At 45.1% G+C, this 27,681-nt stretch overlaps 1 protein-coding gene across 1 annotated transcript in view; it reads right to left on the bottom strand.

The window, feature by feature from the left end:
• Positions 1–27,681, bottom strand: part of ddhd1b (DDHD domain containing 1b) — a 72,724-nt gene that overhangs the window by 5,716 nt on the left and 39,327 nt on the right. Inside the window, exon 11 of the mRNA XM_077510005.1 lies at positions 3,733–3,911. Within this exon, the coding sequence (XP_077366131.1) occupies positions 3,733–3,911 (179 nt within the window). The remainder of the gene's footprint in view (positions 1–3,732; positions 3,912–27,681) is intronic.

The following is a 27,681-nucleotide window of genomic DNA, read 5'->3' as shown; positions in this document are numbered from 1 at the left end:
ATAAAATCAAGATACGTACCCAATCGTCTTGCCACATTTACATTTCCTGACAAGTTAATTCATACGTATGTAAAACGATAAAAAGTCATCATGCCCTCTCAAAATGAGCTGCAGAATATCAAATTGAATTGTAATCACACTGAAACTAACCGAATCATCCAAGTTGTTCCACTTCAAAATCAAACTGCCTTGAATCATATCAGGATAGATAAAACAGTCACAGTGTATATTACTAGGGTGTGTCATCTAGATATTAGATACAGCTAGAGCTCATTTCAGACACATTTGACCCCTCTGTCCACGTCTCGTTTGGCGGTGTTTAAATCCTTTGAAGTCATTTCCTTGAGCTTTTCAGAAGAAGTGGTTCGCCAGATTAAGCCATCCGGCTCCCCGTAGGACTCGCTTCCTCCTCATTTCTTTAAAGGAGGTTCTCCCGTGTATTGGTAAATCGATTTTGGCCATCATCAACAGCCATTTGTCTTTGTCTGGTATGTTCCCAAACAATTTAAAAATGCTGTAGTGCAAGAAACCTGGGCTTGACCAAGGTGTGCTGTCAAATTCTCATCCCATTTCCAAGCTGCCGTTCATGTCAAAAATTCTAGAAAAAGTGATATACACACACAGTGGACATCTTTCTTGGATGAACATGAAGTCATGAAGGTTTTAAGATGATGCAGCATTCCATATGGTGGAACACAGAATTGGCCCATTTGCAGCACCAGGTGGGCATTAGTGGTAGCGCTCTGGATGGTTTAGATCCTACGGAGTCCCTCTGGTGTCAGGGTCCGAATTATTTTTAATTTTTTGCTAATCTGTACCCACAGTTTAACAATCTGTAACCACAGTTTAGCAATCTGTACCCACAGTTTAGTAAACTGTACCCACAGTTTAGTAAACTGTACCCACAGTTTAACTATCTGTACCCACAGTTTAGTAAACTATACCCACAGTTTAACAATCTGTACCCACAGTTTAGCAATCTGTACCCACAGTTTAGCACTTCTGTGGCGTTATGTAATACGCATGCGCACGCAACGTTCGAGTGGTTGCTTGACAGCAGTATTACCAGCGAACGGCTGCTTTTTAAAAAAAAAAATTATCTTGAACTATAGACTAGTTTTGGCATCTTAACGATACATTCGGATGAATGGATGACGGAAAGATGAAGTTTCTTTAGCCAAGTATGGAGTATTTATTGCGGAGCACAACAAAACACATCTGCATTTCACCAGCCTTCAGGTTTAACACGGAAGTAAAAGAAAGAAAGAAGAAAAGTGTTCGAGCGCCTCACAGTGGCACAAGTGCAACATTACACATCAACTGAATACATAAGTCTACAGTTTAAGATGAAAAGAAGCAGCCGTTCACTGCTAATACTGCTGTCAAGCAACCACTCGTTGCGTTTGCATGCGTATTACATAACGCCACAGAAGAGCTAAACCGTGGGTAAGGATTAGTAAACCGTGGGTACAGATTAGTAAACTGTGGGTACAGATTAGTAAACTGTGGGTACAGATCAGTAAACTGTGGGTACAGATTGCTGAACTGTGGGTACAGATTGCTAAACTGTGGGTACAGATTAGCAAAAATAAATAAATAAATCAGACCCTGACACCAGAGTAAGATCCTATTTGGTTGACAAAACATTTTATGTAAGCCTTGGTTGCGCTGAGTCCCGCTTTGACACTCTATCTATCATATGGTGTTCCACAGAACTCTATTTTTGGGCCCTTGCTGTTTTCTTATTTGCTGAAGAAAACATGGTATTTCCTTTCACTGCTATGCAGACGAGATAGACCGATTATCGGCTGCCGATATTTGGCATTTTGATAAATATCTGCATCGACCTTTTTACGATAAGGGTGTTATCTCACTGAACGGTGAATGTTTGCCAACGTAGCAAATTTAGGGTTTTCATCAGGATTTGTAAGATGTTCACCGACAGTGTGTACTTGTTGCACACACATTTCGAACACATTCAGATCATTTTCCACTGTCTGGGAAGATCTTTGAAACCTTTTCCAAACCCTGACGAAAACACCAAATGAGCTACATTCACATGTATTTGTCACTCAGTGAGCTACAGGAACTTTTCATTTATGGATCCATTTCAATTTCCACTTTTTTTTAAAATTATTTGACACTAGGAACTCCCTACACTTTATTAAAAAAAAAAAAAAATATATATATATATATATATATATATATATATATATATATATATATAACTTAGTTTTTAATTTAGCTCAATACGTGCTGATTGCCCTGAAAGCACCTTGCAATTTCTGTTATAATTTTTTTAAACAAAACTGTCATTAAATTCTTTATATGTTCAGAATTAAAAGAAAAAACATGTTTTTTTCATGCTAATATATTCTCTTGTACCGTAAATTAATATCGGCTTTAAATATCAGTTATCGGCCTCCTTGACTACTAATAATCGGTATCATTATTATATATTATATTAAAAAAAACAAAAAAAAACACATCGGTCTTCTTTAAAGCCAACAGTCTCAAATTTGGGTTTTAAATTGGACAGTGATTTTACATTAGACCGGCAAATGACCGGTGCTGTTGTCAAATCAAGTTAAGGCTCTCCTTTGTAAATAGCACTTAGAAACGGTAATCTGTGCCTATGTTACATCATGACTTGAAAAATGTAATGCGCTTTATTTTGGAGTCAGCCAGTCCTCCCTCAAGCATCACCAGCTGGTCCAAAATGTTGCTGCTCGTCTTCTAACTGGTGTTCATAGGAGGGAGCACATATCTCTTCATTGCCTCCCTGTGCAATTCAGAGTTCATTTTAAAATTATTTTATTTGTTTTCAAAACCATGGTCTTGCCCCACCTGCCCTTTCTGAGATCCTCTATCCAATCGCACCTGTTCAGTGGCTAGGTCAGTGGACCAGACACTGCTGGAGGTACAGAGGACTAAGCAGAGGCTCAGAGGGGACCAAGCTTTGGAACGACCTTCCGTTAAATGTTTGACAAGTCCCCTCTTGATCTACTTTTAAAACTTCCATCCATCCATTTTCTTAACCGTCTACTACTCACAAAGGTTATTTATTTATTGCGCTCTATTTTATTTACTTGATGATACTTATTAATTATTTTGTGTTATAAGTTTTGGTTCTACTTGTTTTTGTTATAGTATGACTGATTTTTTCTTTTTACTCCATGTACAGCACTTTGTATGCAGCAAGGGATGTATTAAAGTGCTTTATCAAAAAAAATTTAATTGAAAACATTTTTTTACAGATGGTGGTAATATGGCAACAGTCCCAAAATGCTTTGATTGACATCTTTGTGTTGTTGTTTTTTTTTTTGGGGGGGGGGGTTGTTTTCAAATCATATTATGAGCAACAAAGTATGGACAAAAGAATTGGGACACATGGCCATAGTCAGGAAAAAAAATAGAAGATAATCTACAGATGGTATTCCTTTGCAGCTAAAATAATTCTTTGTCTTTTGGGAACATGTTCAACAATGTTTTAAGCTACTATTTGTCCATGCAGTCTAAAGAACATTTATGACCCAAAGGTGTTTGATGTGGTGGAAGTGAGGTATCTCAAATTTCACCAAACTCATTCAAGCATGTTATTATTTAGTTTACATTGTCTCCATTATTTATCACCACAGTTCTTGATCATTATAATTGACTTTTTTTCTGACTGACTTTTTATTTATTATACTCATTGTATATCTATGCCGCCCTAACCCCCAAAGCGCTTACCCATGATGCTGGCCTTGCCCAGATTGGTGATGGACTCGCCATAGGGTCGTCGTGACTGAGGCGGGGAGGTGCAGGGGCTGGGAAGGCTTTCTGAGTCCGATATAGATGTGGTCTCCTTGGCGAGGTTCAGAAGCGTGGGGCGGATTTGATCATATGGCGTGGGGCTGATGGTGTTGTACCTGCCACATCAGAATCCCATAAATCAACTTCAACTTTTCAGCTATATACAAATGTGTATGAACATACTTTTAGGTGACTTTCTCCTATTGCTCTTTTCCATGAAAACACACACAAATGCAATTTGTCTTTTTTTTTTTGTGGTTCTTTTACAAATGGTACTTCTATGTCACTCATGCTGTCTTTACAATTACAATTAATGCGTGGAGGGAGCCTCGTGTTGTGACATTACTCTAGAGCAGTGCTTCTCAAATAGTGGGGCGATACCGATACCATACCGATACTTAAGTTTTTTTTTCCTCAACATGAAAAAGCTGTCCTGCTATTGGTTCAGAGTATTCAAGGGCTAATAGGATATCTTAGATCGGCATGCAGTGGACATGTCACATACCAGTGAATGTCGTGCACCAGCAAGACACAAGACACTGCATCCAAAATCCTATATTAGTGTTGGAATTAATGGTATCGGCATGTTACTTGTGAGTACTCACCGATACTGATACCACTGTTTTAATGAAGTATCGGCACCTCTGCCGATACCATTATCGGTATCGGAACAACACTACTTTGCACACAGCAAAAAAAAATAAAAAATCAGCACAAATTATTTTATTTTTATTTTTTTTGCAGGTTAAAGTTTTGTTGTTGTTTTTTTTTAATATTGTGCTCCTGAGTTAATGTTGGTGATCAGTTTTAATGCATTATTATTTATTGATTTTATGTAATTTTATTTTTCCGTATCATATGGTTTGACATGGTCAGTCAAAAAAATTTTAGAGTTTAAATAAGGGTTTAAATTTATTTTTGAATTTCAGATGCACTTTAAATCTTTTCTGTTACAGTTAATAAAGCTATTATAAAGCTATGTTTGAAAGCGCTATAAAGATGGCTTGACTTGAGTTGACTTTGTTGTAAGATGGTCCATATTTCTTTCTTTTTTTATTCTCTTATACGTTAATACGTGTTATGCAGAGGTGTGCTTATAACAATTTTAGAGACAAATGATACTATTTATTAGGGGTGTAATAACTATTGCCTAAGTTCCACTCTACCCTCTAATTTTTTTTTTAAGTTTGGTTCTCCTAAAGCAAATTCTCTGCAGTGCATGAATATTCCACTGCCCAGACAGGATCCAAGCCTGGTCAGCTCGGCAGGTGGTCACCCAGCCACCAACAAAACTCTTTTGAAGCCGCTGACCAGGTGACAAAGGAATTTATGCGTCTGCCGAAGGAGTGTATTCAAGCAGTCTTCTCGGAGCCCGAACAAATGGCTCCAATGGTTTGGAACACACAAATGACCGATCAAAGGAATGTTCATGACTTCTTATCAATCACAAAAGGATGTTCTGGCGTCTCGCCCTTCCTGGAACGTCTAGATGGAGCAACAACACCTCCAAGTGGTGAAACTTGGAACTATCCTTAGTGACAATTCACATAAGTAACCGCATTTTACACATTTATACCATGATAATTCTTGACAGACAACTGAACTACGAATGATTCATGTTATATCTTTGTGTGTATGAACATCCTATTTCATTTGTACTCCATAAAGAATGAAAGGTAATCAATATCTCTCAGTTCAGTCAGATTAGACAAGTAGAAGTTACCTCACAAGTTAGTTTATGATGCATTAATTACGATGTGTGTTAAACGGGTTGTGTGGGAAAACTGATTTGCCAGACTGACCAAATTTAATGCCAAATTATTAATCTCTTTAATAATTTTCCTCTTAAAGTCTGCCCGAGCGAACAGAAGGGTGTGCCATCACCTGCTGAAGCCCCACCCAGAGACTTTAAAAGGACGAGCAGACCTCCGCTTGCGCTCTTGCTTCTTCTTCCTGCCTCCGCCGCCTCTTCCAAAAACTCTGTTGCACGACCTGCAAGTGGCCCAGCCTGCTCGAACTCTTTGTTCCAAGAAACTTGCCAACCACGTGGCCCTTTTCTTTTCTGGTAGCATCCGTTAACGAGAGCGGACCCTCGCTCCACGCCACGCCAAAGCAGGTGCAAACTGCAACGCTGACTAAAGACTCTTTTGTTTTTTTTTTGTTTTTTTTTTGTTCCACCATCGGCTTGCCCGCCCGGACTTCACGGCCCCCGGCGTACACTTGCAACGTATCGCCGGGCTCAAGGTTGTGCACCTAAGCCGCGCACCTCACATGCTATTCGGTGGCGCTCCGCCGCAGTGCCAACGCACCTCCAACGGCTGGCCTTCCCCGTACGCAGGCGCGTACTGACCGAGCTGCAACACCTGAACTCGGACAGCTGCCCAGCAAACCAACCTTGGCGAGAATCAACCTCGCCGGATCGCCGACCAATCAAGGCACGAGCCGCGCAACTACGCCAGGCCCGCGAGCGGCTTTCCCGTGCTCACCTGTGGAATAAACTTTTTTTTAATTTTATTTTCTTGCCTTTTTGGAACGAACATTGACTATTTTTCCCCCTTCTTTTTGAAGACCTTTCTGCTCGTTCGACGCAACTCCCATTCTCGTAAGTGCGCTTGATTCCTAGCTCGGCGTATCCACTGCGTGCAACTTACGTTTGAAACATATCACAAATCTGGCAGGTCAAATTTCTCTTTTCCCTGTTTCTTTATTCATTCGTATTCCTTCCTTATTTTCATTCGCTTTATTTTATTCATTTACTTCTGATGGTAGAATAGCTAGATAGGCAGTGTTTTGATTCTGTAGTGTAGCAATCGTGAATAAATGCATGTTTTATTAACTGTATTCCGCCTAAGTCATCTGTGTTTCCGAGTGGATTATTATTCTTTTGTTAGTACAACGAACCACTGAATATCGAGTGTGGCGACTTTAGATTATCAATGACTGATGAAAGAAGGATTTTGGTCGTTGTTTGCTCCTGGTAACCCAAAGCAAAAACAACGTGGTGCCCCAGAGGTTATCGAGGTAAACACAATTTACCTCTGTAACGTCCAGATTATTAATTCGTCCAAAGGACGACCCAATTATCGCTACATAATGGTGCCGGCCGTGTGAGGCTACAAAACATAAGAAGATCCACTCGAAAATACAAGACTTTGGACGTGAAAAGTAAAACACATTTCACGTAGTGTACCTAATCATTTGTCTCTGTGTAAAAGGGTAAACATTTCTTCTTACATAGAACGGCACTGACTTTCCCCTTCAGCTTTGAATCGAGCGTCTGCTAAGCCGCCATCTTGCGTGTGGCGTGCTATAAGTAAACGAGAGTAACGGGAGTGATTGTTGGAAGATAAGTAAGAGCCGGTCACCGTTTGAGGAAATAGTGGCTTGTATTTGAAAACGTACGTGATAGAGCTCGAGTTGTGCAACTTTTAGATTTCAGCTGGCTGAATTTGAAGTTGTTTGTCTTTGTGTTGTTGTGTTTCCGGAAATTGTGGGAAGTCAGGTGACAGCCTACGTGCGTCGCTTTGACCCGACTCGAGTTACGTGCTTCGGAGTAGCTAACCGCGAGCAACGTAAACGACGTCCGAGTCACTTTCCCCGTGTTCCTCCTACACCTAGCTTGTGGGAGAAGTTTGAGTCGTGACTGAGCTTTTGTTGCCGCCGACTCAAAGTTTCAGCTCGTGGCGAGCGGATTAACAGAGCGCTAAGACGTTAGCTGCTTACCTGTACCGTGTACGCATTTCCACAAGGTGGCGCCATAGTCCTTGTGAAGAGCTGTGTGGCTCGTGGAGGCGTGGTTGAGTACCTCCCCCTCCCTTCTCATTGGAGAGTTTGAGCCACGCCTGCAGACGCCCCGAAGGGGAGTGAGTCCTGCAGGCTGTCAGCTGTCAGTCAGTGTTTGGAGTGACACAGATCACTCGAGCTTGCTCCACTGTCAATAGACAACTGACGCCCCCCCACTGCTGCTTTAACGCCGGTGTTCCTTGCTCCGCGATAATTCTGATTCAATGTCACTTCACATTGCTTTTTGAATTGTTTTCCGTGTCGAGCGTTGTACTTAGTGATTGTCGTCACTGTTAGTACGCAAGGATAATAAAAAAATTATCCACGTCCGATTAAACGCAGTTGTAGGCTTAATTGACTGCTTGCGTTTAACGATTATAGTAATAGCCACCGCATTCTAGTCTTTTACGCTGCTTAGCGTGAGAGCAATTACGGTTGCATCAACAAAACATACTGATGGGTCAAATTAATATAAAGGAACTATTTACACTGTTGTGTTTTTCTCTTTTTTCTCTTTTTTTCATATTCCCTCTTATCCAGTTTCATACTAGGCTAACTAGCTGTATTCTCGACTTAACATTCTACTTAATTTAGGGTTTTGTGTTTGTTTAGTTGATTTGGTAGACCTAGTATTATTATTATTATTTCCTTCCCTTTTATTTGTTTTTCTTCTCATTTTTATCCATTATTTTTAATTTTGTTGTTTTCGTTTGTTCTTTTGTTTTTGTTTTTCGGTTGGGTCTAGTTAATAAGAAGGTGTGAGTTCGAATTAGCTATTATTAGAGAGGCAGCTCTAATATTTCTGTATAGTTTTGCAATTTTTGGTGTCCCAAACCCCAAGACCACAAGACATTTGCATAAACTGTACTGACACTGTAATCAGTCATTTGACTAAGACTATTAACCCCTTTTAAAGGAAGGCTCCTTTAATTTTACATGTATGGCTTGATTGGCAGTAAATAGTTAGTATAGCTACGAAACATGCATAAGAGCTGAAGAATACACTCCTATATTGATTTATTTAACTTTTTTCAACATAGAAGTACTTCCGTGTTGCAACGCCCCCAAGTGGTGACGTCACTAGTGTGTATACTCGCTTGGGGAACAGTAGTTCACGCAGACATAACAACGAGGAAGACACAAACGTCAGTTATGCCTTACTGTATTGCAAAATTTTGCAAGGCGTCGGCAAGGAAAAACCCGCGAGACCCCCCCCCCCCCCCCCAAAAAAAAAAAAAAAAAAAGCTACTTGAGTAGACAATGGTTTGTTTGCTAAGTGCTGTCAACCTCCCGAAGGACAAGCAGGCGTGCGCGCAGCGAACATTTCAGGCATGAGGACTTCGAATATATGTTACAATTTGAGATGGGGTACGCCACACGCCTAATACTAAAGCCCAACGCAGTACCGAGTATCTTTAAAGAACCAGACGTGGGAAATAATCAAGCCGATGGAGGAGCCGCAACTGCTAGCAACACGGAGCCTTCACTCTCACAACAGCCGGCACAAATCGAGGTCTTACTACGGCCACTGAAAGATCTCGGAGAAGCGAAGCAAATTTAAAGCGAAAGGTAGGCATGTTTCGGGGGTGGGGGGGCATTGGTTATTATACTGCACGGACTGTTTTATTTCATAATTCATTTGAAGGTGGCCAACGCAGGGGCACGTCGGCACGTTACCGTAATGCACAGTATTAACAATCGTTGGGGCGGCTGGCTTGACTTCGTCTTTTCGAGTGGCGGCTGGCCTGACCGCAGTGGGACGCTACGCAAAAAAGAGAAAAAAAAACAGCTAGGGGAGGTTGGGTGCTGTAACGACGATACATTTAATTTTACTATTTTTTCTTTTTCCTGAAATATTTCGTCAGTTCCACACGTTTTGCATTGCTCGTACTGTGTGTCACTTTACCTGTTGGATATTTGCTCCTCCAAGACTTTTCTTCTTCACATCTTTCATCGCAACCAAAGCTATCCTGAGAATGTCTATTTAGTATTGCCATGTTGAATGTCTGATGTTCCAGGATGCAGTTGAGATTGTCCGCAAGGAACCAATCCTCGAGTTCTTTCATTTCCAGACAGCACACATTCATTAGCGGATTGTCCATTCCTGCAGCTCCCGCACGAGCACCACTCACCCCCCGCCTGATTCACTCGTTCGTCAAAGTTTATTTTGTGCCCGAAAAGACCATCTGGCGCCACAACTTTCACATCCAAGGCAGACTTTCCTTCGGTAGTGTTATTTTGTCGTGTTGGCTCGAAGCGATAAGGTTTAATCCTTCCGGGTTTGACGCTAGATGCACGGCTGCGTTGCATAGTGCTTCCATAGTGTAGCGTTTACACACTAGTGACGTAAACATCCGGGTTATTTAGTCACGTGTAACAAACATGCCGGCGTTCGATTCATTTTAACAATGGTTTAAAAGTTATTAAATGTACATAAAAAATAATCACGTCACCAAATTAATTATTGAAAAAGTAGCAACTTTTTGCTGCTAAAAATGGATCAATAAGTAAAGTGTCCCTTTAAGTTTATTTTCCCCTTTTTTTGCTTTGTTGTTTATTTTATTTAATTTTAATTTCAACTTTTAACTCGACTTCCAAAAAAAGAAAATAAAAAAAAAAATAAAAAAAAAATTTTGAATTTTTTTTTTGAATTTTTTTTTTTTATTTAGCTTTTGGGATTGACCGCTGTAACATTTCAGAGTTACTCTGTCCCTCATTTAAGCTATTCTTTGCTGAGTGAATCAAGTTGAAGTTAGTATTATTAATTTTTTTATTTTTCTTTATTTATTATTTTATTTTTGTTGCTGTTTGTTTTTGTTGGTTTTGATAACTGGAATTGATTTTTTACAACTATAGTGTAAGCTGTGGGTTGCATAGCCCACTACAAATCTTTTGCTTTTGTGGCAATTTCCCTTTTGATAATTTGAACCCAGTGTGTATTGTTGACGATAATACTTGACAGCGGTAGTTAGCTAACTGCGTACGCTAATTAACTAACTATTAAACGCTAGTATAAGTTGATCGTCTAAAAGCTATTGACAATATGGCAGCACCCCGAGAGACTCCCAGCCCCTGTGAGAGCTTAGAGACCTTAGCTCAACTGGTGCAGAAGCTGACCAAGGACTTCTTACCTGGATACGCTGAGTCTATTAGGGATGCGGATGTTAATACGCTAAATGATAACCTCGCACAGCTCATGAATGACGCTGAGACGAAAGCCCCAAAAGACAAATCACTCATTCGAATGCTCGGATGTCTGACTTTGAACCTTGCCGCTCAGTTGAAGCTCAGCGATGCCGAGGACTGTCAGGTGAAACACCAACTTGACATGGCACGACAGCAGAGCCGTGACGCCACGGCACAGCTTGAAGCCGCCCACGACCGAGTGAAGGTCATGGAGACCCAGCTGGATGACGTTAAAGCGCAGCTGGATGAGGCAGAAGCCCGCGCAGATGCGGCGCTAGCCGAAAATCTGGGCAGTGATGCAGATGAGTCTGCTTTCACTCCCGACTCCCATCAAAAGATTGGTGAGTTAACCCAAGCTCTCGCGTCCGCCGAAGAGACAAATCGAGAGCAAGAAAAACTGCTGAGATCCGTGGCAAATGAAATTCACAAACTAAAAGCAGAGGTGACTGACTTGACTGAACGACCGTCAAAAGACCAACTTCGGCTAGCAGAAGCTAATTACTTTCGGGTGAGTTCGTCGCTAGCTCAGTCAACCGATGAAGTGAAGCCCCTCCAAGTTCAGGTAGAAATCTTTAGGGAGGAACGTAATGCCGAAGTGGACCGCTCATATGACCTGCGAACCAAATTAGCATTGACTGAAGCCGAGGTTACCCGCCTCCGACAATGCCAGCAGGAATATGAGACAGAGTTAGCTCATATTAAACATGAGTTGCAACGTGCGCAGCAGTTGCATGAGGTCTCCCGAGGAGCCTCCCGGCCGGAAGCTCCACCCCCGCACATACCTCCTGATCCCAGAGCCACAGCACCACAGCTCAAACTGCCACCTGAGTCCGGAACCGCCTAGAGGACGCCGCCAGTGACCACCGCCGCTTTAGGCCTGGCACCTCCAATGGCCGCCTCCCCACACGCTTTCGGGCCATCAGGTGATGACAGTTTCCAACGTGGACCCATGTCGACTCCCCCGTTGGAGGGACAAATGGGCGTGGCCTGGAAAGATTTGGACAAGCTGGCTCGAAATATAGCCAAATTCGAACCGAAACCAGGGGGGTCCCACAACACAACAGAGTACTTGAAAGACATCAACTATCATCTCCAGAGGTTCCCAATGGCAACCGTGGAAGATAAGTTGTACTTGATCAAAATGACGTCCAGCCGAGCAGTCAACAGACTGCTGGAACGGCAGCCCGCTGATGTGTTGTCTGACCCCTTGGCACTGCACCAAGCCATCTCACGCGAGTTTGACGGTTCTCCTGGGTTGTCGGGCATGGAAGTCGCCATGTTCGTCAAACAGGGAAAGCAGGAGGCTCCTCAGGCTTTCTACAGTCGTCTTCGCGATGCCTATTTTGGGACTCGTAACGAGCCCAACATGGAGGAAGATCCTGGTTTTAAAACGTTGTTTGTCCGAAACCTCCAACAAAACCTTAACCACTACTTGGCTTTGTGTCCTGAGACACTGAATAGCTCGCAGCTACGTGACTTAGCAGCTAGGGGCTATGCAAAGCTAAAATTATCCGCCCCCAAGGTAGGCGACGCAGGAATTTATAAAGTGGACGTGGGTCCTCCTTCAGAGCTGGAGGGAGCTTGCTCCTTTGCTCCGAGGGAAGACCAGACTAAATCAAAAAAGTCAAAACAGTCCCGCGCCCCGCGAAACCGGAAACCGCGCTCCAAAACCGACTACTCGCGTGACGAGAAATCGGACGGAGAAAAGCAAGCTGACGACCGCCGGCGCTCCAAATTTGCTAAAGGTAAGCCCGATTCGCGCTATCATCCAAAACGTGATAAAGTCGAACGCGCGCCAGCAACCGATTCCTGCCGCGAGTCCCGGAACCGCCAAGTCGACTCCGAGACTGACCACAACGCAGTTGCCAACGGCATATTGAAGGCACTCCTGAAATTGTCAAAAGACTCGTCAAAAGACCCGCCTTTATGACTAACCGACGGCCGGATGCCCACTGAAGTGACCCACCAGCAGAGGTCACCAGAGGGGCCTCCAGTAGCCGACACTCAGACACCTACTAAACTGCCTTCTGACTCAACAATATTGGTACTGCAGGCTGATCCAAATACAGCAGACCCGCATGTATCGCGATCAACCGATGACGTGAGACCGTTCCAACAGCTTTTAGGCGATCTCACCACCAGGGGGATAGCTCGTAAATTCTATCTGAGCGTCACCCTGGAGCGAGCTCTAACCTACGAAGCCCTTGTAGATCCCGCCGCAGACATCACGGTGATGTCCAACACGGTGTTCGAACAACTCCGCGCCGCGTCACAAGCTAACAGTCGACCGCTCCGCCTACGGCGGTGCCCACTCACCGTTAGCGCCTTCTCACCTACTAACACAAAGCTGGAATCTGTCGCGATGGTACACTGGTCCATTGGCCCCATGGAATTCATCCATCCAGTCTATGTGGGACCCATTGAGTCAGTCCCCCTTCTTATTGGCCAAGACCTGTTGTTCCGCTTCCAACCCATTATAGACTACCAGAGACTCCAGATTTGGGCCCAGGTGCGGCAGGCCCTGCCGACATTTCCTTCGGGCCCTGACCAGGCTCAGCTCTGCACTGTGACTCGGGCGCAGCCACCCCTCGGGGAAGCAGACGCCCCCACAGGGAGCTGGGACACCACTCAGTCCAAGGCAGGACCCCTCGCATCCCCGACAAAGGACCGGCTGAGAAGCCATGACACCTTTCTTTGTGACCTTGACCCACCACCGCCTGATGCAGGGTACGCCCCACGCATCATCGGAGGTGTCCACGTGCAAGGTGCACCTGTTCGTGACGCTGTCCTCGCCTTGTGGGCTGACAAATCAGCCATTTCTGCAGCATTCGCTGACAACTTGCGAGATCTCGACCCGAACATTCTTTTCGTCTCCAAGTCTTGCCGGTTTCCGTTGAACACGGAACCTCCTCTTACAATAACTGCAGTGGGCGTGTGCGCCTTAAACCTTCAGTGGAAGCAGCACTCACTGACCCACTACTTCTTAGTTGTCCCGGACGCGCCTCACACCCTTTTTGTGGGTGCAGATTTGCTTGTTCGTCTTGCCGTCCATGTGGACACCATCAACAACGTGCTTTGGTCCCTCACCAACTCGGAACCTCTCGCTTGTGTTCCCAGTCTTCCAAACATGAAGTCCGGGCAGACCATCCCAGATGCTTGCGAAGTCGTAAACGAGGATGAAGTGATCGCTCCGGCGACCACGATCAACATTCCGGTTCGCTTGGTAGCACGAGCTAACCAGGTCTTGAATGCTCGCTCCGCTTTCTTTCAACCTTCATCGGAATTCATGAACCTGTCGTTACTCTTGGAGGCCACGCCCATCGTGGACGCCTCCCTCACCACTCTGATCTTGGTTCACAACCCCCTTTCGCACGACGTTCGCATACCAAAAGCGACCCGTCTGGGCCTGCTCATCCGTTCCGACTTCCATGACTTCACTCTAACGGTTCCTGTGGTTGGACACATCCCATCTGACTTGTTCTTGACTGAAGACACCGGTGGCCGAAGACTCACCAGGCCATCTCAGCTTGTTACGGTCAACCCTGCCGGTCCCACCAACGATGAAGACATCGTCCGGGTGGACCTGGGGACAGACCAACAACTGGTGATTTAAGCCTTGAGCGCGTTGCCTCCAACGCCCTCGAGCATTCCCTCTGGAAACCCAGAGAAACCTCAACCAACCACGACTCCAACCGTACCCAGAGTTCGAGGCGCACCTCCAAGAAGTTCTGCACCGCGCCGACGCGCTCCGGTCCGAACAGGACCGCGAACGTTTGCGCACCGTGTTAATGAAATACACACCGTCTTTTGCCAAGGACTCCTTGGATTGCGGGTTGACGGCACTACATGTAGTCCGCATCCCGACTCAGCCCGGCGCTCCTCCAACTTTCGTGCGCCAGTACAAGATTCCGATAGCTTCTTACGAACCAGTACAGAAGACTATCGACGCCATGCTGGAAAAGGGCATCATTCGCCCCTGTAACAGCACCTATTCGGCTCCATTGTGGCCAGTCTTGAAGCCAAACGGCACATGGAGACCGACCATTGACTATCGCAAACTGAACCAACAGGTTCCTCTTTCGCGATGGCCCATGACACAACTTGAACAGGAACTTCCCAAGGTTCGAGATGCCAAATTCTTCACCACCATCGATGTGGCTTCGGGGTTCTGGACGATCCCAGTAGACCCCAGGGATCAATACAAGTTGGCATTCACCTTTGGCAACAAACAGTACACTTTCAACCGGTGTCCATTCGGCTACGCCAACTCGCCAGCCGAATTTAACATCTTCCTCAACAAGGCGTGCCCTGACGCCGCCGCCAGGGGCAACCTCATTTATGTCGATGACATTATGATGAGGAGCTCCTCTTTGGATGACCACTTGATGGAAATCGACCACGTTCTTGGACAGCTGTCTTCTGCAGGTGCCAAACTGTCCCTCCTGAAAGGTCAGTGGTGTCGCACGAAGGTCAACTACGTGGGGATCTTGGTTGGGCCGAACGGGATTGAACCACAATCCAGCCGTATTCAAGGCCTTCTTGACATCAAAACCCCCACCGATGTGTCAAAATTGCGCAGCTTCCTTGGCGTGTGCAACTATTCGCGCCAGTTCATTGAACACTTTGCTGACATAGCACGCCCTCTTACTAACCTGCTGAAGAAAGACACGCCCTTCGATTGGGGTGACGAACAAAACAACGCGATGAATATGCTAAAACAAAAGCTGGGCTCCGCCCCCTGTCTCGCGTACCCCGATAGCAACAAGGAATTTTTCTTGGAAGCAGGATTCTCCGACCATTGTTTGAGTGCGGGTCTGTACCAAATGTACGAACAGGATAAACGCGTCGTGGCGTACGCCAGTAAAACGTTGAACGGCCCCGAATTGAAATACTCCGACTGCGAAAAAGCCCTGCTTTCCACAGTATGGGCAATCAAACATTTCTCAAACTACATTGGATGCCAAAAAGTAACGATTGATACTAACCATCATCCGGTTACTTTTCTTAACAACCAACGCATTCGAGACGGCGGCGTAACGAACGCGCGCATTGCCGGCTGGCTTATGGCGTTACAAAGTTACGATGTTCGAGTCCGGTACACGAAAAACGCAAAGTTACCGCTGGGTACCGATCTAGCGATTTGCCAGAACTGTGTGTCAACTTCCCCGACCCCGCCGACAGACGTCGCCGTGGCACCGATGCCGGAATTCACGCGTCACCGCTATTTTGAGGAACATGTCTGCAAAGACATGCCTACAGCTTACGTGGATGGCTGCTCTTACCACCACCAAACCCAGCTGCAGGCTGGGGTGGGCATCGCTTGGGTCAACGACACACCGTGCAAACCACTGCAACTCCAATTGGGCCCCCACTCTTCTCAATATGCGGAAATCGCTGGCATCCTGATTACACTCAAATTGGCAGTTGAACACGGTGTCACGGTGCTGGTTATCTGCACTGACTCAAACTATGCCCGCCTCGCCTTCACCTGTCATCTACCGGTGTGGCGTCGAAATGGTTTCCTTACGTCAGCAAAGAAACCCGTTAAACACCGCGACCTCATTTTGACATGCGACCATTTGGTTTCCTCCAATGATATGCATGTCTATTGGAAAAAGGTCCGGGGACACTCAAAAGTCCCAGGACCTGACAAACATTTTAACGACCTAACGGACACGTTAGCCAAACAAGGGGCCCTCAACGGGACTCCTTGGACATTTGATACAGCTTGGCTGCCCACCCAGCCCACCCTGGAGGTCCACGTTCTCACGCGCCGCCGCGCTGCGGCCGCCGCTGAGTCTCGCGACACCCCCACACAAACCCCTACGGGGCCCGTGGCGTGCGTACCGCCCGTCCGAACCTCCGACTTGGTCGCCCAACAAGCCGGCGACCCCGCGCTTTTCAAAATAATTCAGCACCTTTCTGATCCTGTCGCCAACCCCGTGTCGCCTGACGCGTTGAGTGACGACAGCGACCTCAAAGACTTGCTCTCCGTGCTGCAAAGGCTGCGTCTCGTTAAAGGCCTTCTGGTTTATGACTCCGCGTCTCCGCCTGCCTTGCGGTTGGTGGTTCCACGGAGCCAAAGGGGGGTCTTGCTAACATACGCCCACGACGCGCCTTATGCAGGCCACCGCGGATTCAAGGCCACGGTCACCGCACTACAACAGGTGGCATACTGGCCGCGCATGCATAATGATGTAGCAACCTACATCAAAGGATGCCTGGTTTGCTGCCAATTTCAGCCAGCAAACCCGAGTCACCGAGCACCACTCCAACAGAAAGGAGTCAACTTCCCATGGTCTGATCTCCAAAGTGATTGGGTGGGACCACTGGTCAGATCTCTGAGAGGGAACAAATACTTTCTTACAGTAGTCTGCGCGTTCACCAAGTGGGTAGAATGCCTGCCTGCTCCAAACGACACCGCACACACCACTGCATGCCTGCTGATGAACCACATGTTCTCCCGTTTCGGGTTGCCCTCACGGGTTAACTCAGACAGGGGAACCCACTTCACAGCCGAGATAATGCAACAACTTTGGCAAATGCTCGGAATCAAGGCCCAGTTGCACATTAGCCATCACCCGCAGTCATCAGGACAGGTGGAGCGGACTAATCGCACCGTGGTAAATTTGCTGAAAAAGTTTGTTGTTTCCAACCATCGGGACTGGGACACCCGACTCCCACTGATCCTCATGGCGATTCGAGCCACCCCTCACGAATCCACAGGGGTGGCCCCCTTTGAAATGATGACCGGACGGCGAATGACGCTCCCCCTGCACCTGATGTATACTAACCATCATCCGGTTACTTTTCTTAACAACCAACGCATTCGAGACGGCGGCGTAACGAACGCGCGCATTGCCGGCTGGCTTATGGCGTTACAAAGTTACGATGTTCGAGTCCGGTACACGAAAAACGCAAAGTTACCGCTGGGTACCGATCTAGCGATTTGCCAGAACTGTGTGTCAACTTCCCCGACCCCGCCGACAGACGTCGCCGTGGCACCGATGCCGGAATTCACGCGTCACCGCTATTTTGAGGAACATGTCTGCAAAGACATGCCTACAGCTTACGTGGATGGCTGCTCTTACCACCACCAAACCCAGCTGCAGGCTGGGGTGGGCATCGCTTGGGTCAACGACACACCGTGCAAACCACTGCAACTCCAATTGGGCCCCCACTCTTCTCAATATGCGGAAATCGCTGGCATCCTGATTACACTCAAATTGGCAGTTGAACACGGTGTCACGGTGCTGGTTATCTGCACTGACTCAAACTATGCCCGCCTCGCCTTCACCTGTCATCTACCGGTGTGGCGTCGAAATGGTTTCCTTACGTCAGCAAAGAAACCCGTTAAACACCGCGACCTCATTTTGACATGCGACCATTTGGTTTCCTCCAATGATATGCATGTCTATTGGAAAAAGGTCCGGGGACACTCAAAAGTCCCAGGACCTGACAAACATTTTAACGACCTAACGGACACGTTAGCCAAACAAGGGGCCCTCAACGGGACTCCTTGGACATTTGATACAGCTTGGCTGACCACCCAGCCCACCCTGGAGGTCCACGTTCTCACGCGCCGCCGCGCTGCGGCCGCCGCTGAGTCTCGCGACACCCCCACACAAACCCCTACGGGGCCCGTGGCGTGCGTACCGCCCGTCCGAACCTCCGACTTGGTCGCCCAACAAGCCGGCGACCCCGCGCTTTTCAAAATAATTCAGCACCTTTCTGATCCTGTCGCCAACCCCGTGTCGCCTGACGCGTTGAGTGACGACAGCGACCTCAAAGACTTGCTCTCCGTGCTGCAAAGGCTGCGTCTCGTTAAAGGCCTTCTGGTTTATGACTCCGCGTCTCCGCCTGCCTTGCGGTTGGTGGTTCCACGGAGCCAAACGGGGGTCTTGCTAACATACGCCCACGACGCGCCTTATGCAGGCCACCGCGGATTCAAGGCCACGGTCACCGCACTACAACAGGTGGCATACTGGCCGCGCATGCATAATGATGTAGCAACCTACATCAAAGGATGCCTGGTTTGCTGCCAATTTCAGCCAGCAAACCCGAGTCACCGAGCACCACTCCAACAGAAAGGAGTCAACTTCCCATGGTCTGATCTCCAAAGTGATTGGGTGGGACCACTGGTCAGATCTCTGAGAGGGAACAAATACTTTCTTACAGTAGTCTGCGCGTTCACCAAGTGGGTAGAATGCCTGCCTGCTCCAAACGACACCGCACACACCACTGCATGCCTGCTGATGAACCACATGTTCTCCCGTTTCGGGTTGCCCTCACGGGTTAACTCAGACAGGGGAACCCACTTCACAGCCGAGGTAATGCAACAACTTTGGCAAATGCTCGGAATCAAGGCCCAGTTGCACATTAGCCATCACCCGCAGTCATCAGGACAGGTGGAGCGGACTAATCGCACCGTGGTAAATTTGCTGAAAAAGTTTGTTGTTTCCAACCATCGGGACTGGGACACCCGACTCCCACTGATCCTCATGGCGATTCGAGCCACCCCTCACGAATCCACAGGGGTGGCCCCCTTTGAAATGATGACCGGACGGCGAATGACGCTCCCCCTGCACCTGATGTACCAGCCAGGAGAAACAAACCTAACCACGGCATACACGGCCTCCCAGTACGTGGAGGACTTGCAAGCCCACCTCCGGGCCACGTTTGCATTCGCTCAACAACGGCTTAAGCAAAGTGCAGAAGGTCAGAAAACCTACTACGATAGGAAAGCCTCACGAACCGAGTTCGAAATAGGTGATCGAGTATGGTACTACTTGTTCGCGCAACCAAATGCTAATACTCCGCGTGCCCAGAGGGCCATCGCCCGGAAATTTCTTCCCCGGTGGTCAGGACCATACGAAATCGTCGACAAACTGTCACCCGTCGCCTATCAAATTAGGATGAATAAAGGACGCCAGGGGGACCAACTGAGGTGGTTCCACCGAAATCAGATTAAGAGTCACTGAGGTTTTGAACGTCTGGGAACGCGATCGAGCGAATCTCAGGACCAGCATACGCGCGAAACTGACAAAGGGGGGTCACCAGCTGACTCCAAGTCAGCGACCCAACCGACACCCTCGACAGACGCGCCAAACTCCGTCGACCGACCTAGCTGAGTATCAGACGTGCAAAAGGGGGGTCAACACCCCGCTGCACCTACCGAACCCCTAAGTGATATCATACTGAGCGACGCTAATCCGCTTGTCTTTGTTGGTTGCTAGAGGATGGTGTGATATGGTGACGACCCTGATATTGTGCATGACCGCTGTGGTGAGTTGGCCAGAAACGGTTGAACCCGGACTTGCAGCGAAAATTGCCTTGACTGAATAACCAGGATTGCTTACGAATGATTGCGAGAAGTTAGCATACTGTGTTTTCCTACTTATTTGCAGACGCTTGGTGCAACACTTAAGGATACGGTCCTAGCTGTAACACCGATAGCATTATGCAGAACTAGATAAGACAACTATAAAACGATTTGCAACTTGAACTCAAAAGATTATGTACACTCAAGGTGTTATAATACTTATGAATGGTATGCTGCGTGAAATCAGTTTTTGCTAGCCATAAAAAGCTCCCCCGTACTTAAGGCCTTCAAAAGCAGGTCAGAGTACTCTTTTTAAAGCGTTAGTGAGTCTAGCTAATCTAACTAAGCCCCTTTGCCTCCCTTCCCTTAGTCTAGCGCGACTGCCGAGGATACTCTGATTTTTTTTTTCTCCTTTCATTTCTTTTTTTTTCCTCCTCCCTTTTTTTCCCTTTTCCCTTCAGTTATTCTTGGATAGCGCACGACTTTTTGGGTGTTTAATTACGCTATAGGAAGATGCGATAGCTAAGTACCTAGCAACGATAGTGTCGCGCTAACCGGCCTAAGACTTTTTTTTTGACGAACACCCCCAGGGGTGGAGATTTGCACCTACACGCAGGTGCCTGAGACAACCTCCCCATCTTTATAAGAGAGCTATGGCCTGAGTATAGTCCCGGGTTTTTGAGTTTTAGAAGGCGAAAGCCTCTTCTTCGTTCTCTCTCTCTTCTTTAATTTGCTGTTCGTTTTCCCTAGTTACTCATAATATGATACTAGCCTTATAGCCTTAGGAAAGTTTTCTTTCTTTTCTTTTGTTTGGAATTTCGCGTCTTGCGTCTTTCCCAGGCCCGCGCCTGTTTTGGGACCCGAGTCCCTCAGTCAGCTGACACAGCACCAAGTTAGACACACACTGTTAACTGAATACACATAGAGACACCTTGAAAACACACAGACATACCCTGCATACACATAAACAGGCAGAGGTTAGAGAAAAGTTGCACCAGTGGTATGTCTTGAGTGTTGCAGCAGAGCGTGAGTGGGACTCCGGCCGTCTGACCGTGGCCTGGACCCTGGCCACGCATCATCTGGACCCGTCAACCTGGTCATCCTGAAGATTCATCCCGCTTGACGAAGGGGGGTCTGTAACAACTATTGCCTAAGTTCCACTCTACCCTCTAATTTTTTTTTAAAGTTTGCTTCTCCTAAAGCAAATTCTCTGCAGTGCATGAATATTCCACTGCCCAGACAGGATCCAAGCCTGGTCAGCTCGGCAGGTGGTCACCCAGCCACCAACAAAACTCTTTTGAAGCCGCTGACCAGGTGACAAAGGAATTTATGCGTCTGCCGAAGGAGTGTATTCAAGCAGTCTTCTCGGAGCCCGAACAAATGGCTCCAATGGTTTGGAACACACAAATGACCGATCAAAGGAATGTTCATGACTTCTTATCAATCACAAAAGGATGTTCTGGCGTCTCGCCCTTCCTGGAACGTCTAGAATGGAGCAACAACACCTCCAAGTGGTGAAACTTGGAACTATCCTTAGTGACAATTCACATAAGTAACCGCATTTTACACATTTATACCATGATAATTCTTGACAGACAACTGAACTACGAATGATTCATGTTATATCTTTGTGTGTATGAACATCCTATTTCATTTGTACTCCATAAAGAATGAAAGGTAATCAATATCTCTCAGTTCAGTCAGATTAGACAAGTAGAAGTTACCTCACAAGTTAGTTTATGATGCATTAATTACGATGTGTGTTAAACGGGTTGTGTGGGAAAACTGATTTGCCAGACTGACCAAATTTAATGCCAAATTATTAATCTCTTTGATAATTTTCCTCTTAAAGTCTGCCCGAGCGAACAGAAGGGTGTGCCATCACCTGCTGAAGCCCCACCCAGAGACTTTAAAAGGACGAGCAGACCTCCGCTTGCGCTCTTGCTTCTTCTTCCTGCCTCCGCCGCCTCTTCCAAAAACTCTGTTGCACGACCTGCAAGTGGCCCAGCCTGCTCGAACTCTTTGTTCCAAGAAACTTGCCAACCACGTGGCCCTTTTCTTTTCTGGTAGCATCCGTTAACGAGAGCGGATCCTCGCTCCACGCCACGCCAAAGCAGGTGCAAACTGCAACGCTGACTAAAGACTCTTTTGTTTTTTGTTTTTTGTTTTTTGTTCCACCATCGGCTTGCCCGCCCGGACTTCACGGCCCCCGGCGTACACTTGCAACGTATCGCCGGGCTCAAGGTTGTGCACCTAAGCCGCGCACCTCACATGCTATTCGGTGGCGCTCCGCCGCAGTGCCAACGCACCTCCAACGGCTGGCCTTCCCCGTACGCAGGCGCGTACTGACCGAGCTGCAACACCTGAACTCGGACAGCTGCCCAGCAAACCAACCTTGGCGAGAATCAACCTCGCCGGATCGCCGACCAATCAAGGCACGAGCCGCGCAACTACGCCAGGCCCGCGAGCGGCTTTCCCGTGCTCACCTGTGGAATAAACTTTTTTTTAATTTTATTTTCTTGCCTTTTTGGAACGAACATTGACTATTTTTCCCCCTTCTTTTTGAAGACCTTTCTGCTCGTTCGACGCAACTCCCATTCTCGTAAGTGCGCTTGATTCCTAGCTCGGCGTATCCACTGCGTGCAACTTAGGTTTGAAACATATCACAAATCTGGCAGGTCAAATTTCTCTTTTCCCTGTTTCTTTATTCATTCGTATTCCTTCCTTATTTTCATTCGCTTTATTTTATTCATTTACTTCTGATGGTAGAATAGCTAGATAGGCAGTGTTTTGATTCTGTAGTGTAGCAATCGTGAATAAATGCATGTTTTATTAACTGTATTCCGCCTAAGTCATCTGTGTTTCCGAGTGGATTATTATTCTTTTGTTAGTACAACGAACCACTGAATATCGAGTGTGGCGACTTTAGATTATCAATGACTGATGAAAGAAGGATTTTGGTCGTTGTTTGCTCCTGGTAACCCAAAGCAAAAACAACGTGGTGCCCCAGAGGTTATCGAGGTAAATACAATTTACCTCTGTAACGTCCAGATTATTAATTCGTCCAAAGGACGACCCAATTATCGCTACAGGGGTGTTAAAAAAATCGATTCGGCAATATATCGCGATACTACATCGCGCGATTCTCGAATCGATTCAATAATCGGCTGAATCGAATTTTTTTTTTTTTTTTTTTTTTAGGATTCACACCTTGAGCATGGAAGAATGTTATATGAACGGAACATTAAGCCTTAATATTTTATTTTAATGCTGTTCAAACATGAAACTGATTACAACCTCTATAAGACTGAAATTTCAGATAAATAAATAATACATTTTCATATAAATCTTACACTCTACAAGCTAACTGATTAGTATTTTCTAAATTTGAATGAAAAAAAATCGCAACAATCGACTTATAAATTCATATCGGGATTAATCGGTATCGAATCGAATCGTGACCTGTGAATTGTGATACGAATCGAATCGTCAGGTACTAGGCAATTCACACCCCTACTATTTATAGTCGTGTGGGGGGAGGGGCGCGAGATGTTTTCTTCTTACTCGGGGGGGCATGACAGAAAATAATTGAGAAGCACTGCTCTAGAGGGAGCTGTGATGTTTTAGTGCCAGGATGTGGCAGCCATTTTGCATTCACAGCAAAATAGACGGGGTGATTTGTAAGGTACGTACAGTGCCGTGAAAAAAGTATTTGCTCACAGAGCCCAGCAGCATTGAATATTTTGTTTTGCTTAAAAGTCAAAATCAACAATTAAAATAGACAATTTCCTGTTTGTTTGTTTATATTTGTCTGATGTATCTATCCATCCATCCATTATCCGAACTGCTTATCCTCACATTTGCTTGATTACATTAAACATTAAAGTGGAGAAATAGAAATTTGAGAGGAGGGCAAACACTTTTTCGGAGCACTGTATGAATCTGTTAAAGTGTCATAACAATTTGCATGTTTTACCATTAACGGTGTGTACCATTATTACACTTGTATAAAGAAAAAAGAATGTAATAGGTTTAATACGTAGTAGAATGTATGCACTTCTATCACAGAACTTAAAGGGCAACAAATTTAAATTGTGCAACTAACACATTTTTATATGAAACTGTTTTTGTCTTTATACACGTGTGTCTTTATGCAAGCAGTATATTTCAGTGGGACAGCACCATTCCCAAGTCAATTGGTTTTATCGACAAAGCTGTGGAAGAATTAGTCGGGCAAAGACTGATGCAGAATTTCATACATTCTAAAGGAAGTGAGTTATTGTTCTGATTAATTTTGTATAGGAATTAAATTACTGTATGCATACTTTCAACGTCTATACTAGTATGGCCTAAAATTTTCAATTAGGGCTGGGCAATAAATCAAATTAATTCGATACGTCGTCATTTTAAAAAACTAATCGTTTAGAATATTTTAAATCGTGAACTCTAGCTTTGTTTTCTGTATTATTAAAAGTTGTTGTCTAATGTTCTGTTAAATCCAAATGTGTTTGTGAGTTGTAATTTTGCACAAGTGGCAGAATGCTGGAAGGGTGCTTTACAAGACATGTTGACAATAACGACCAATTACTTCATTGTGGCATTTAAGCACAAACTATGAATATTAAGTTTATGTTATATTAAGTTTATGTTAAAACTGATTTAGAAGCAGTATACATACATGATTGTTGCCTGAACATTTTGCACAGGAATTATTTTTTAATAAATGAAACCGTTAAATCAAGGGTGTCAAACATAAGGCCCGCAAAGTGGTTTAATCCGGCCCGCAAGACGATTTTGTAAAGTAAAAAAAAAAAAAAAATTGTAATGTCGGACTAATTAATCACAATCAAAATAAGTAAAAAAATTTATTTCACAAGCGGTCTTCAGATGAGCAATGCAACTTGTACGGGGGAATCGTCCTGGATGTCATTATTTTACACACAATTTAAAGTTGAGTTTTTTTTCTATTATTATTATATTTAATCATAGACAGACAAATGTGTTAAATATGACACAAATTCAATTACTGGTAACACAAATCTATATGACGAGGATTAGCGTCATTATAACGTCATTAACTGTGCACGCAATGCATTCTGGGAACAATATATATGTAAAACAGGTAGATTTAACAGTCCAGAACTCAGTGTTGCCGCGTTCCATTTGCATTTGTATTATTTTTTGGAACAATATGATAACAGTTGAGCTCCGCAATTTAGGGGTGGCACACAAATAGCGAAAATCTGCGTATAATTGACGGCAATCGTTTTTAAGTTATATACCGTTATTTTACCGATGCGGCCCACTTGGTAATATATTTTCCTCCATGCGGCCCTGGAGCTAACATTAATTTGACACCCCTGCTTTAAATGAATGTTTGTTGGGATTGTTAGATTAAAATAAATTAAAATCGGAACCGTTCTGAATGACTGCAAACATTGAGATTTTATTTTTTGGCCATATCACCCAGCCCTACTTTAAATCAACAACTTTTTGAAAATGGGACTTCAAGCATGGCATTTTCATCAATGGTGATGTTTTTCGAATGTGGGATAAAACTGGAGTGACCGGAGAAAACCCATGGGGGTGACATGCCAACTCCAGCCAGGAATGCCGGAGCAACCCGCGACCTAATGAGATAACCTAACGAGATAATAGTGTGTTTTCTTGTATTTCTATGTTCTATGCATTATATTTATTTTTAACCACACAGTGGAGGGGGAAAAAAACTCAAAGTAGAACTTGGTTCTGTTGGGGGTGGAATGGATGCATTACATTTCCATTTGTTACAATGGGTACCTCGATTTTTCAACAGTTCAGGTTACAAACATGCTCACGGAACCAATTAAGTTCGTCACTTGAGGTTCCACTGTACATTCCAAACACAACCCTTGGTGGTGGACACAACTTGTTTAATGAATCTCAGTTCCTTTGTTGACACAATATAATAACAGATGAACGGAGCCCCTCTGGTGTCAGGGTCTAATTTTTATTTTTTTTTGCTAATTTGTACCCACAGTTTAGCAATCTGTTCCCACAGTTTACTAATCTGTACCAACAGTTTAACAATCTGTACCAACAGTTTAGTAAACTGTACCCACAGTTTAACAATCTGTACCCACAGTTTAGTAAACCGTACCCACGGTTTACTAAACCGTACCCACGGTTTAGCACTTCTGTGGCGTTATGTAATACGCATGCGCACGCAACGTTCGAGTGATTGCTTGACAGCAGTGTTAGCAGCGAACGGCTGCTTCTTTCCATCTTAAACTGTAGACTAGTTTTGGCAGTTTAACGATGCATTCGGATGAATGGATGACGGAAAGATTAAGTTTCTTTTGCCAAGTATGCCGTATTTATTGCGGAGCACAGCAAAACACATCTGCATTTCAACAGCCTTCAAACTTAACACGGAAGTAAAAGAAAGATAAAAGAAAAGTGTTCTAGTGCCTCACAGTGGCACAAGCACAACATTAACTGAATACATAAAGTCTACAGTTTAAGATGAAAAGAAGCAGCCATTCGCTGCTAATACTGCTGTCAAGCAACCACTCGAATGTTGCGTGCGCATGCGTATTACATACGCCACAGAAGTGCTAAACGGTGGGTACGGTTTACTAAACTGTGGGTACAGGTTAGTAAACTGTGGGTACAGATTGCTAAACTGTGGGTACAGATTACTAAAATGTGGGTACAGATTACTAAAATGTGGGTACAGATTGCTAAACTCTGGGTACACATTAGTAAACTGTGGGTACAGATTGCTAAACTGTGGGTACAGATTGCTAAACTGTGGGTACAGATTACTAAACTGTGGGTACAGATTACTAAACTGTGGGTACAGATTGCTAAACTGTGGGTACAGATTACTAAACTGTGGGTACAGATTACTAAACTGTGGGTACAGATTGCTAAACTGTGGGTACAGATTGCTAAACTGTGGGTACAGATTACTAAACTGTGGGTACAGATTACTAAACTGTGGGTACAGATTACTAAACTGTGGGTACAGATTACTAAACTGTGGGTACAGATTACTAAACTGTGGGTACAGATTGCTAAACTGTGGGTACAGATTACTAAACTGTGGGTACAGATTGCTAAACTGTGGGTACAGATTGCTAAACTGTGGGTACAGATTACTAAACTGTGGGTACAGATTACTAAACTGTGGGTACAGATTGCTAAACTGTGGGTACAGATTACTAAACTGTGGGTACAGATTACTAAACTGTGGGTACAGATTGCTAAACTGTGGGTACAGATTGCTAAACTGTGGGTACAGATTGCTAAACTGTGGGTACAGATTACTAAACTGTGGGTACAGATTGCTAAACTGTGGGTACAGATTGCTAAACTGTGGGTACAGATTACTAAACTGTGGGTACAGATTGCTAAACTGTGGTACAGATTACTAAACTGTGGGTACAGATTGCTAAACTGTGGGTACAGATTGCTAAACTGTGGGTACAGATTGCTAAACTGTGGGTACAGATTACTAAACTGTGGGTACAGATTGCTAAACTGTGGGTACAGATTGCTAAACTGTGGGTACAGATTACTAAACTGTGGGTACAGATTACTAAACTGTGGGT

Source organism: Festucalex cinctus, chromosome 21, assembly GCF_051991245.1.
Source record: "Festucalex cinctus isolate MCC-2025b chromosome 21, RoL_Fcin_1.0, whole genome shotgun sequence".
Lineage (NCBI taxonomy): Eukaryota > Metazoa > Chordata > Actinopteri > Syngnathiformes > Syngnathidae > Festucalex > Festucalex cinctus.
This window is presented reverse-complemented; position numbering and strand designations above follow the sequence as displayed.